A 13,318-nucleotide genomic window follows, 5' to 3' on the forward strand; every position below is an offset into this window, starting at 1 on the left:
ATGTTAATTTCAAGCAATCACACAAGTGATTTCGTTGTGTAGGTCCTATAGTCTTCACTCTCTATATGTTACACAGGGGGTAAACAGACTGAGGATGGCAGCCCTGGGGTTTGTTTTTGTAGGTCTTATACGCTTCACTCTATATCTTACACCATAACATTCAATTAAACCATAGTGACAAACCATAACCTCCAATTAAACCATAGTGACAAACCATAACCTCCAATTAAACCATAGTGACAAACCATAACATCTCATTAAACCATGGTTACAAACCATAACATCCAATTAAACCATAGTGACAAACCATAACTTCCTATTAAACCATGGTAACAAACCATAACATCCTATTAAACCATGGTAACAAACCATAACATCTAATTAAACCATGATAACAAACCATAACATCTAATTAAACCATGGTAACAAATCATAACATTACCACGGTAACATGACCACATGTTGAATGCCATGTTTAATTTACATAAATAACTTTACATGTTAATTTCAAGCAATCACACAAGTGATTTCATTATGTAGGTCCTATGCTCTTCACTCTCTATATCTTACACAGGAGTTAAACAGACTGAGGAGGGCAGCACTGGGGTTTGGTTGTATAGGTCCTATATGCTTCACTCTATATCTTACACAGGAGTTAAACAGACTGAGGAGGGCAGCCCTGGGGTTTGGTTTCCATGAATTACTGGAAGGCATGGCCACTATGTTGGAGCGTGAGTGTACCATGTTACCTGGAACAGCTCACCCAGACGCTGCACTACAGCTTACACATGCAGCCAACGCACTGCGCAGTGAGACAGCCACAGACATTGCACAGATGGTTATGCCTTTACGAACAAATTTCAGTCAGGATGATTGAATGTACAGAACTTTACTGGTTTGGATTAAGGGGCATCATCTTCTAGTGAATTGTGATTATCACCAAATTTTAGAATTTCTGTCAAAATAGTCACTGCATCAATATTTGTCTTCACAAAACTGTCGGTATATGATATTGAACAAAATGTTGAAGCAGCAAGACTGCCTACAAAGTACCAAGGAGTTTTAATGCTAATTTATCTCATTACTGCTCTACTAATAGCCTATAGGTTTCATCACCTCATTGCTTATCTATTACTTCATAGTTTTAAATGATATCAAAACACACAATACTTTCTAATGTTGCAAAGGTGGGACAGCATGATTTACATGGAATCATGCAGGTTGTACAGAGAAAAGCTAATAATTTTGTAATATACAGATCATAGCAGAAATAAAACCCGTATCTGATTCAAGATTTATAGACCCAATTTTGTAAGTTTTTCTCTACTCCTTGGAGCTTGAAGATTAAAATGAGAATACATTTTCTGTATTGGACATGAATCGATCATCACTTCATTGAGAATCTCACTTAATTGATTTTAAATCATCAGTCTGTTATTATTGAAGGTATTCATGGAATAAAGTTGCCTATTTTCGTTAATTTATTTTCTGTTATTTTTTAATTATGAATCAGTATATATTGAAATAGGATTCCATTAGGTGCTTTTAAATCATTCTTTGCATTAAGGAATAAAATGCTGAGGAACATAACTCTGTACCTAGGACGTAACCTCTTTAGGTTGACTGGCCGTGTGTCAAATCACTGAAAATGTTCCTGTTTTCCAATTTAATGCAGTAAATCATAATGTACTGGCAATGTGCAAGACGATGAACTTGAGGGTCTACAGGATAGTCTGCATGAGCATTTAGAATACAACTTTGAAACAATTTGAATAATTTATCTTTTTATTCTCCGACTTATCTGAACACCTAGGCATATACACATACAAATTTCTTGTACAATACAGCGGAGTTATAATGATCAATATTTGAACTTTATTTAAGAGTTATCTCCCTTAAACAACATTTGCCTGAGATTCAGAGCTTTTCTAATAGTGTAGCATGTATATAACCAATAAACCTGATGCTAGAAAAATAATCTGAAGTGTTCCAGTGGGGTCGAGGTGCAGGCATATGGTTTAGACCTACTTTGGAACATCGTATCATCAAAGCCAAGTAATAACACATATCCTCAAGTCAAGTACCCATGTTACAAGGGCCAAGACTCATTTAGTTTAAGCACTGGTCAGTCACATAAAGTATATGGACTTTGAGGCCATTGGCCAGTCTATAAAGTTACAGTGTCTCAAGGAACTATTTAAAAATGTTTATATAAATAAAGCTAATTATCAAGTGGAAAACGTAGGCCATGATCAGCCGAGGGAAACGAGTCGAACTCAACTTGATCAACATATTGTGATGTCAGAACATAGTAAATCTGCATCGGAAAATATCACTGGGTTAGTTTACAATAAATATACAAATGTATATATAGTATATAATCATGATTGACATGTAAAACCTAAGGTAAATAATAAAAAAAAAACATCCTTTTACTCCTATCTCTATATGATAGACATTCGTAATAAACTGCCCAGGCTTTAACAGTTACTCACAACAAACCAGATGTAAAGTAAGAATAAAACTAATTTACATAACGAAATGTGTAAGTAACATTGAAAGCTGACATTTATGACATCGAGGTTGTTAAAGTCAGGTGTCTGTTAGTCAGGGGTCCGGTAAATCAATGTTGGTTAATCAGGGGTCCGGTAAGTCAATGTTGGTTAGTCAGGGGTCCGGTAAGTCAATGTTGGTAAGTCAGATGTCTGTTAAGTCAATGTTGGTTAGTCAGGGGTCCGGTAAATCAATGTTGGTTAGTCAGGGGTCTGGTAAGTCAATGTTGGTTAGTCAGGGGTCCGGTAAGTCAGATGTCTGTTAGTCAGGGGTCTGGTAAGTCAATGTTGGTTAGTCAGGGGTCCAGTAAGTCAATGTTGGTTAGTCAAGTGTCCGTTAGTCAGGGGTCTGTTAAGTCAATGTTGGTTCGTCAGATGTCCGGTAAGTCAATGTTGGTTAGTCAGATGTCTGGTAAGTCAATGTTGGTTAGTCAGATGTCTGTTAGTCAGGTGTCTGTTAAGTCAATGTTGGTTAGTCAGGGGTCCGGGAAGTCAATGTTGGTTAGTCAAGTGTCCGTTAGTCAGGGGTCTGTTAAGTCAATGTTGGTTCGTCAGATGTCCGGTAAGTCAATGTTGGTTAGTCAGATGTCTGTTAGTCAGGGGTCTGTTCAGTCAATGTTGGTTAGTCAGATGTCTGGTAAGTCAATGTTGGTTAGTCAGGGGCCCGGTAAGTCATGTTGGTTAGTCAGGGGTCTTGTAAGTCAATGTTTGTTAGTCAGGGGTCCGGTAAATCAATGTTGGTTAGTGAGGGGTCTGGTAAGTCAATGTTGGTTAGTCAGGTGTCCGGTAAGTCAATGTTGGTTAGTCAGATGTCTGTTAGTCAGGTGTCTGTTAAGTCAATGTTGGTTAGTCAGATGTCTGGAAAGTCAATGTTGGTTAGTCAGATGTCTGTTAGTCAGGTGTCTGTTAAGTCAATGTTGGTTAGTCAGATGTCTGGAAAGTCAATGTTGGTTAGTCAGATGTCTGTTAGTCAGGTGTCTGTTAAGTCAATGTTGGTTAGTCAGGGGTCCGGTAACTAATGTTGGTTAGTCAGGGGTCTTGTAAGTCAATGTTGGTTAGTCAGGGGTCCAGTAAGTCAATGTTGGTTAGTCAAGTGTCCGTTAGTCAGGGGTCTGTTAAGTCAATGTTGGGTAGTCAGATGTCTGGTAAGTCAATGTTGGTTAGTCAGATGTCCGGTAAGTCAATGTTGGTTAGTCAGATGTCCGGTAAGTCAATGTTGGTTAGTCAGATGTCTGTCAGTCAGGGGTCTGTTAAGTCAATGTTGGTTAGTTAGATGTCTGGTAAGTCAATGTTGGTTAGTCAGATGTCTGGTAAGTCAATGTTGGTTAGTCAGATGTCTGGTAAGTCAATGTTGGTTAGTCAGATGTCTGTTAGTCAGGGGTCCGGTAAGTCAATGTTGGTGCGTCAGATGTCTGTTAGTCAGGGGTCTGTTAAGACAATGTTGGTTAGTCAGATGTCTGGTAAGTCAATGTTGGTTAGTCAGGGGTGCGGTAAGTCAATGTTGGTTAGTCAGGTGCTGTAAAGTCAGGTTTCACTGTACTTATATAGAAGTAAACACAAATCTATTTTCATGTTGACGATTTATGTACAAATTTCAGTCATTTTTTAAATTGTAATTCACCTGTGTATGTGAAATTCATATCTAAATATTTCATGCAAGTTTAAAATCTTAAATCAACTGAAGAATTCTATCAAAACATAAAATACATGAAAGTACTGTTAAGTCATATGATGAAATACAAAAACTAATTTTGATCAAAGGCTCTTTCTTCATAAACTTGTCCCTTTATACAGTTAGTTTGTTAACCAAAATTTTAAACAAAAGCTGGGAAAATGTAACAGACAGGACTCAAAGTGGGTTCCTCTGAACAGAAACACCTGATAGCTCTGTAGAGGGACACAACTATTTATTTTAGACAAACACTCTGCCAACTTCTAGTCAGCAGCACTTGACTTAATTCACTACCAAATATGTTGGTAAATCTCAATAGGAGGTATGGTATGTTCCAAAACACATGATAGTATCACAGTATATTTTTGTCGTCATTCAATGAGCTTTTAACCTCATCAAGACACAAAATTCCTTTACTATGAAGTTGCAATGGCTAGAATGTAGTGTATATATAAGTCATGTTTTTCAAAATAAATTGCATTTATTTCAAAAGAATTATTGACAACTTTACATAAATAAAATATATTGAGAGCTATTTTATGGTTAAGTATACAAAAAGGTTTGATCTTCAGCATCACATAATGCAGTTCACTGTGGACCTTCAGCACCACATAACGCAGTTCACTGTGGACTCAGCACCACATAACACAGTTCTCTGTGGTCCTTCAGCACCACATAACGCAGTTCTCTGTGGACCTTCAGCACCACATAACGCAGTTCACTGTGGACCTTCAGCACCACATAACGCAGTTCACTGTGGACCTTCAGCACCACATAACGCAGTTCACTGTGGACTCAGCACCACATAACGCAGTTCACTGTGGACCTGCAGCACCACATAACGCAGTTCACTGTGGACCTTCAGCACCACATAACGCAGTTCACGTTGGACCTTCAGCACCACACAACGCAGTTCACTGGACCTACAGCACCACATAACGCAGTTCACTGTGGACCTACAGCACCACATAATGCAGTTCACTGTGGACCTACAGCACCACATAACGTAGTTCACTGTGGACCTGCAGCACCACATAACGCAGTTCACTGTGGACCTGCAGCACCACATAACGCAGTTCACTGTGGACCCTCAGCACCACATAACGCAGTTCACTGTGGACTCAGCACCACATAAAGCAGTTCACTGTGGACCTACAGCACCACATAACGCAGTTCACTGTGGACCCTCAGCACCACATAATGCAGTTCTCTGTGGACCTTCAGCACCACATAACGCAGTTCACGTTGGCCCTTCAGCACCACACAACGCAGTTCACTGGACCTACAGCACCACATAACGCAGTTCACTGTGGACCTTCATCACAACATAATGCAGTTCATTGTGGACCTTCAGCACCACATAACGCAGATCACTGTGGACCTTCAGCACCACATAACGCAGTTCACTGTTGACCTTCAGCACCACATAATGCAGTTCACTGTGGACCTTCATCACCACATAACGCAGTTCACTGTGGACCTTCAGCACCACATAATGCAGTTCATTGTGGACCTTCAGCACCACATAACGCAGATCACTGTGGACCTTCATCACCACATAACGCAGTTCACTGTGGACCCACAGCACCACGAAAGGTTAATCCTCGAGTCATTTTAGCACCAAATAACAGTAATTCACCTGAGACTGAACATTTACACACATTTATCTAGCTATTATCTTGTTCCAGCTTTTTCTTTGTACTCTTCCTCCTTGATTTCTGTAATGTTGAATGTAACACAAGATCAAGACATATACATTGGTTATTGGGAAATACAAAGTTACTTAATTAAATATCATGTTTTATAGTGAAACGATTCTTATCTACGACGTTTGGCAGTAAGTTTAAAACAAATTAGATCTGATCTTCTAGAGTTGTTAACTATCTACTTTTAAGATATCAAGCACAACTGGAATTATTTTGAACCTTTCCTTATTCAGTATAATAAATATACTTACAGATCTACCATAAATCCTCTCAGCCTCTGCTCTTTCATTTTCTTGTATGACTTTATCATCCAGGGCATCCAACTTCTGCAGGCGACTGATGACATAGTACCTACAGACAGGACAATCAATAGAAGTATTATCTCACTTCATTCACAAAATTTTGATGCATATTTATTTAACCCTGGCTTTACTACTTCTGGTCATGGAAAATATAATCTCAGGATGATAAATCAATGTATCAACCACAATGAATGTTAATAATAGTATATGATATTAATTTAAAGATTAATCCTCAATCAGTAAACATTGTTGATGTTAGGCTTCATTCTCAGTCTGTAAACATGCAAACTTCTTAAGAAACCCAAACAGTGACCAAAACAATATGATTTTCATTAACAAATGTACACATTGAACCTGTAGTCCATGTATTGTTGGAATGTGCCACCATTGAAGAAACTGGGAGCTGCTTCATTGTTCATCATTGACAGATGTCGCAGGTTGGGACAACTCTTAACGAGCGCAGCTACAAATGTACCTGAGAAGAGGGAGCGTAACAATACAGTATAACCTGTACTGTAATATAATACTACAGTAACAATACAGTATAACCTGTACTGTAATATAATACTACAGTAACAATACAGTATAACCTGTACTGTAATATAATACTACAGTAACAATACAGTATAACCTGTACTGTAATATAATACTACAGTAACAATACAGTATAACCTGTACTGTAATATAATACTACAGTAGTAGTCATTTGTACATATTTTCCTATGAGTCTTGTTACTTTAATATCAGAAGTAATCACAGTGTGGAAATGGTGGATGATTTCATGTTTACTTTTAACACTTTTAATTAAATATACTGTGAAGAAATGAAAATATATAGCCAAGAAATATATAGCCAATAAATATACCTTTACCACCAGGTTGCCATACATTTTCTACATTGTTCTATGAATCATAAGCAAATAGCATTTCTACAAGCAAACTTATTCACACGGCTTAAATGTAAATTTTATCACTGCAACATCATAAGAAATCTTTAATTCAAGACAGAATTCAACATCATAAGAAATCTTTAATTCAAGACTTAATTCAACATCATAAGTCATCTTTAATTCAAGACTTAATTCAACATCATAAGAAATCTTTAATTCAAGACTGATTTTGACTAAGTAATGGATATTGCAAAGGCAAACTTACTGAGATTAGAGATTTTGTTGTGGTTGAGCCAAAGAGTGTGGAGTTTGTTCATGGCGGGTAGTTTGACATGTGATCCCACTAGATTGTGATCCAGGATCAGCGTGGTTAAGTGGGGATAATCTACAAGAAACCTCAGATCTGTACAACTGCTGTAAGGAAACAATCTTTATGTTTCTTTGTTCACACAGCAACTATTCTGATAAGGTTTAAAAACATAAACAAATCTTTGACAAGTTTGATTTACAATTTTTTTAGAATAAATTTAAAGGATATGATATTTTATTATGTGTCAAGTCCAGCTCAGCAGTCCTGCTTCCCTCATGCTCAATCAGCTCAGGGGGCACCTCTGTCAGACTCTGGTGGAGAGAAACGGTATATAAACATAAAAACTAATGTACACTCCATTGTAACCTAATATCATATCTAAACTTATAAATTTCATGTATTCAGGTATTCTGAAATTCAGTCCCATAAAACCATGAACTGATTATGCAATCGATCATCGATCGGTTTACTACTTCTGATTACAAACAGATTATCGATTGTGATTTTAAACCGATTGCCTATCACTACTGGCCGTGCATTTCTCTTCTGTTATAGTGGTGCCATGGGTTGTAAATAGTGTTGTTTTCAGAGCCAAAAACTTGATAAAAGGAGGGAGGGATGTATCAGAACTGGACTGCTTCATTCACTTTTGACTAGAGAGCTGAATTGGTAGAACATCCATGAAGAGTTTGGAAGGTTCCAGTTCAAATCCAAATCTGGTCGTCAGGGACCGACACTAACACTAGTAGATTTCAGCAAGGACTAGTGAATCACCTAACCTAATTTAAAGGATCCTTTGGACTTGTGAAAAATATGATTACAAAATAAGAATATTTCTTTTTAAAATTTAGAAAACAGCTTAAAATAAGATATATTGCATGATAATTGTCAAAATTTTCCTGTAACTTTACCCTATTTTATGGCAGTAATTATCTTATGATAGTCATAATTGACAAATTATTATATACCTACCTGCTAAGCTCGGTTAATACCTACCTGATAAGCTAGGTTTTGTCTATTCCACTCAATAGTTGCCATTTCAATTCTTGATTATTACATCCTCAATTCTGAAATTAACATCATGAAATAAAACACCTTTTACTCAAACAAATACATTTTTCTTAAAAAAATCATGGCAAGGTTTATATATGGATGTATGCTGTTGAAAATATTACCTCGCGCTAAATCACATGCCGCAAGGCAATAATATTAATGTAGATCAGTAGTAGCCTGGCGTACACTTCAGACGTTTATGTTGGTCACGTCTCTCGAGTCATTCGCTTTAACTGTTAAGTTTCCTCTTAATAATGAAAGCCGAGGCAGTATTTAAAAGTCATGCTATAGAATCATTAACTTCACATGCTTACCTTAATTCTCCAATAAACGGTAGACGTACGAGACCTGTCATGTGTTCTGTACTTAATGTTATTTTAGTTTCGACTCCCAGAGTTCTTTGCGCACTTCCGGTGCTTGCATTAAAATGAAAGTAGGATATAATAGACTTGCAGAAGTTATTATATGGTTCCCCAAAAGTAACCGAAACAACTCAACTTTTATCGATTTGCCCATCGATGACCACCCCCTAAAAATCCTACCTTAAACAATGCTTCTTTACGATATTGTTGTAAACCACGTATATTTGCTATACTGATGATATCATATCAGGACCCTAATTATTAACAAGAGACACAGAGGGCCTGTATCGCTCACCTTGATAATAATGCAACCATGGTAAATTATTCTTATTACATAAAATTCCTCTAATGGTACAAACAAAAAATAAACCTCGAATTTCCCTATTGGCCCCGCAGCTCTGCACTCAGGAAGTCTTATACCACCGTTTATACAACATTGAGTCCCCTTTGGCCCAAGGATGCTCCAGACAAAATCGGGATAATTGCCCTAATCCCTATGGTAGAAGAAGGCTTTTAAATGTTTTTCTTCAATTTCCCCTATTGGGCCCGCCCCTCTGCACCCAGGGGGTCCATACCCACCGTTTATACAACATTGAGTCCCCTTAGCCCAAGGATGCTCTAGACCTAATTAGGATGCTCCCTTAAATCCCTATGGTAGAAGAAGAATTTTATAGGTTACCTGAATTTCCCCTATTGGGCCCCGCTCCTCTGCCCCCAGGGGGTCTACACCCACCGTTTATACATAATTGAGTCCCCTTGGTCTAAGGATGCTCCAGACCAAATTTAGTCGAAATCAACAGGGCCGTTCAAGACGAGAAGCGTTTGAAAGGGAAAAGTTGACGGACGGACGACGGACGCTGCGCGTCGGGCAGGTGAGCTAAATAAACATTAAATTAAATGTAATTTTTGAAAAATAGAATATGTCTCATTTCTTTTTAAACATAATCTAATTTATAGCTAAAGTGTTCATATTATGTTATGCATATCATTGCATTGAATATAACCGCAAATGATCAAATAAAATAGTTTTGGTGTGTTGTCATGTTATATAACGATCAATGGCGACTAGGTCAGTGCCATTTTTATTTATTCCAGTCTTATATGCATAACGATGCATTATCAAATGTGACATAAACAGTGTATTGGTTATATATACAGTCTGTCTTATTTTTTTTACAGGCCATCTCTTCTGTACCCATGCAGACGTATAGACTTGGACACTTCTAAGAAGTTTGGTCCTGACCACGAAGTAACAACACTTACTTCACCAACCCCTCTTCGTGGTACCAGAATCAAACAACGAGAGGAACAAGAATAATGGTGAACCTGGACAATCACTCCCTCAAGTGTTCGACTAAAGGCGACAAGATGAAGTGCAGGTTACGGTGACAGATATTAAACAACATGATCACACTGGTGAGGTAACAGTTGTAAGTGACCGTGTACAACATACACAGACCCGAACGGCCGTTTATACAATAATTGCTATGGAAAGTGACTGTAACTGAATCATTGTGGAAAATGTTGAATTAAAACAGAAACTTGCTGAGAATCACCGAAGAAGGATTATAGGTAAAGGATGACGGGTTAGAATGTTGACTGGAATTTCTGCATCCCCAATTCTCATGACTTTAATCAGTTTGCTGACAACATGACTACAGTAAAAGTGGACCCGCAATGCGGATACATGTTTCATAATCTGAGCATGATAAAGTATAATGACAAGCTCTGTTTTGATTTACATACATGTAGTACTGTCAAATTCGTACTTAGTTAACTGGATCTATGTTTGTTCAAATTTCAAATGACTATTTTCTGCTTCGTTTCTTTGGTCTAGAGTCTGGTAAATTTGTACAATCAGGGTAACACAACTTTCTCTTTGGCAGTCTTGCCTTTGTAAACTGCATGCAGCCAAGGTAGAGCCATTTTATTTACAGTTAAGGATATCACATGCTGCCATTTCTCTGTCTGGGCTCTCGGACTGCTGACAGATACAGTACAGATGATCCTGATTAACCGGAACCACGCTTTCCTCGTTCACATGGGAGTTGGTTGCCACACCACTCATTGGTCCAGCTTTGCTTTTTCAACAAAAAAACTTTCAAACAACCTCGGGAGTATTTGTTGTTGTGTGGAAGTCCCCAGCTGTCATTCGAATTCCTTGCCAAAATCGTTCATTTTATTCCGCTCTCTCAATATGCATGTCTTGTTCAGTCCACACAACAAAGTCACAAAATTCGAGTTTAGTCACGTACATCTTTGTTTAGACTTGGTAGTAGTAGGAATGGTCGTGGTTTAGTCTTTTCTCGTCTGGCATGTCCTCTAAACATGTCTTAGTTCCAGTGTAATAATCCAAAGAAGAATGCCGAACACAGTCGGGACACTTGATTTTTACATCACCAACAACACAACAGTCACATGACACACTTTCTCTCCACAGCACCAGCAACACATCAGTCACATGACACATATTTTCTCCACATCACCAACAACACAACAGTCACATGACACACTTTCTCTTCACAGCACCAACAACACAACAGTCACATGACACACTTTCTCTCCACATCACCAACAACGCAACAGTCACATGACACACTATCTCTCCACAGCACCAGCAACACAACAGTCACATGACACACTTCCAGAGAGGCACCTAACGTTCAGGTGTAGTTTCATTGCTTCGCTCTAGAATCTTTTCATCTTTTTCTCATGCTCGCATCCCTATGTTGGTGCCGCAGATTTCAATGATGTCTCTGCAGGGAAGCAAATGAATGTGACTCAGCTCTAAGATGGTCCTGCTGGCTTTCTGTGACACACTTGAGATGGTCCTGCTGGCTTTATGTGACACACTGAGATGGTCCTGATGGCTTTCTGTGACTCACCGAGATGGTCCTGCTGGCTCTCTGTGACACACTGAGACGGGCCTGCTGGCTTTCTGTGACACACCGAGATGGGCCTGCTGGCTTTCTGTGACACGCCGAGATGGTCCTGATGGCTTTCTGTGACACCCCGAGATGGTCCTGCTGGCTTTCTGTGACACACCGAGACGGTCCTGCTGGCTTTCTGTGACACACTGAGACGGTCCTGCTGGGTCTCTGTGACACACTGAGACGGTCCTGCTGGCTTTCTGTGACACACTGAGACGGTCCTGCTGGGTCTCTGTGACACACTGAGATGGTCCTGCTGGATTTCTGTGACACACCGAGATGGTCCTGCTGGCTTTCTGTGACACACTGAGATGGTCCTGATGGCTTTCTGTGACACACCGAGACGGTCCTGCTGGCTTTCTGTGACACACTTGAGATGGTCCTGCTGGGTCTCTGTGACTCATTGATATTGTCCTGCTGGGTTTCTGTAACACACTTGAGATGGTCCTGCTGGCTTTCTGTGACACACCGAGATGGTCCTGCTGGGTCTCTGTGACTCATTGATATTGTCCTGGTGGGTCTCTGTGACACACTGAGATGGTCCTGCTGGCTTTCTGTGACACACCAAGATGGTCCTGCTGGCTTTCTGTGACACACTGAGACGGTCCTGCTGGCTTTCTGTGACACACTGAGATGGTCCTGCTGGGTCTCTGTGACAAACCGAGATGGTCCTGCTGGCTTTCTGTGACACACTGAGACGGTCCTGCTGGCTTTCTGTGACACACCGAGATGGTCCTGATGGCTTTCTGTGACACACCAAGATGGTCCTGCTGGCTTTCTGTGACACACTGAGACGGTCCTGCTGGCTTTCTGTGACACACTGAGACGGTCCTGCTGGCTTTCTGTGACACACTTGAGATGGTCCTGCTGGGTCTCTGTGACTCATTGATATTGTCCTGCTGGGTCTCTGTGACACACTGAGACGGTCCTGCTGGCTTTCTGTGACACACCGAGATGGTCCTGATGGCTTTCTGTGACACACTGAGATGGTCCTGCTGGCTTTCTGTGACACACTGAGACGGTCCTGCTGGCTTTCTGTGACACACTGAGATGGTCCTGCTTGGTGTCTGTGACACACTGAGACGGACCTGCTTGTACTGTGTGACACACCGAGATGGTACTGCTGGGTCTCTGTGACACACTGAGATGGACCTGCTTGTTCTGTGTGACACACCGAGATGGTCCTGCTGGGTCTTTGTGACACACTGAATATATTTTTGGCGCACTCTATATGAATCTATGTCAGAATTTAAAATTGCGTTGAATTTTTGTTGCACGTTCTACAGTAGCTGCTTCTTGTCGCAAAACCTCATTCCAGTCTCGCGTTATCAGGATTTAACTATAATTAGCATTTAGAAGGGCTTTGTAAATTAACTCTGTAGGTATCAAGGGGAAATTAGCACTAATGCACAATGAAGACCTTTTGAAGACCGTGCCCTGGTTGCGGTTAATCCGTGCAAAAATGATGTCATTCCTTCCCAAAAAAATGGAGGGTAAACCACTCGTAACTCTTACCGATACGTAGTGTTACTGGTGTGCCAG

At 39.8% G+C, this 13,318-nt stretch overlaps 3 protein-coding genes across 3 annotated transcripts in view; 2 read left to right on the forward strand and 1 right to left on the reverse strand.

Moving 5' to 3' along the window:
* Positions 1 to 1,480, forward strand: part of LOC110453992 (von Willebrand factor A domain-containing protein 9-like) — a 33,680-nt gene extending 32,200 nt beyond the window's left edge. Inside the window, exon 10 of the mRNA XM_021503263.1 lies at positions 653 to 1,480. Coding sequence (XP_021358938.1) covers positions 653 to 877 — 225 coding nt within the window. The 3' untranslated portion in view covers positions 878 to 1,480. The remainder of the gene's footprint in view (positions 1 to 652) is intronic.
* A 161-nt stretch (positions 1,481 to 1,641) lies between these two features.
* LOC110453986 lies at positions 1,642 to 5,163 on the forward strand. The gene is made up of 3 exons (XM_021503255.1): positions 1,642 to 3,376; positions 3,661 to 4,042; positions 4,894 to 5,163. Exons 1-3 carry the CDS (start codon positions 2,808 to 2,810, stop codon positions 5,161 to 5,163), a joined length of 1,221 nt encoding a protein of 406 aa, XP_021358930.1. The 5' UTR covers positions 1,642 to 2,807.
* LOC110453999 (leucine-rich repeat-containing protein C10orf11 homolog) lies at positions 4,025 to 8,886 on the reverse strand. The gene is made up of 7 exons (XM_021503281.1): positions 8,799 to 8,886; positions 8,428 to 8,498; positions 7,660 to 7,742; positions 7,387 to 7,526; positions 6,587 to 6,707; positions 6,182 to 6,281; positions 4,025 to 5,942 (listed from the first exon to the last, which is right to left on the reverse strand). Exons 2-7 carry the CDS (start codon positions 8,467 to 8,469, stop codon positions 5,892 to 5,894), a joined length of 537 nt encoding a protein of 178 aa, XP_021358956.1. The 5' UTR covers positions 8,470 to 8,498; positions 8,799 to 8,886; the 3' UTR covers positions 4,025 to 5,891.
* Between the last annotated feature and the right edge of the window lie 4,432 nt (positions 8,887 to 13,318).

This window comes from Mizuhopecten yessoensis, unplaced genomic scaffold (genome assembly GCF_002113885.1).
Source record: "Mizuhopecten yessoensis strain PY_sf001 unplaced genomic scaffold, ASM211388v2 scaffold7597, whole genome shotgun sequence".
In the NCBI taxonomy this organism is placed as follows: Eukaryota; Metazoa; Mollusca; class Bivalvia; order Pectinida; family Pectinidae; genus Mizuhopecten; species Mizuhopecten yessoensis.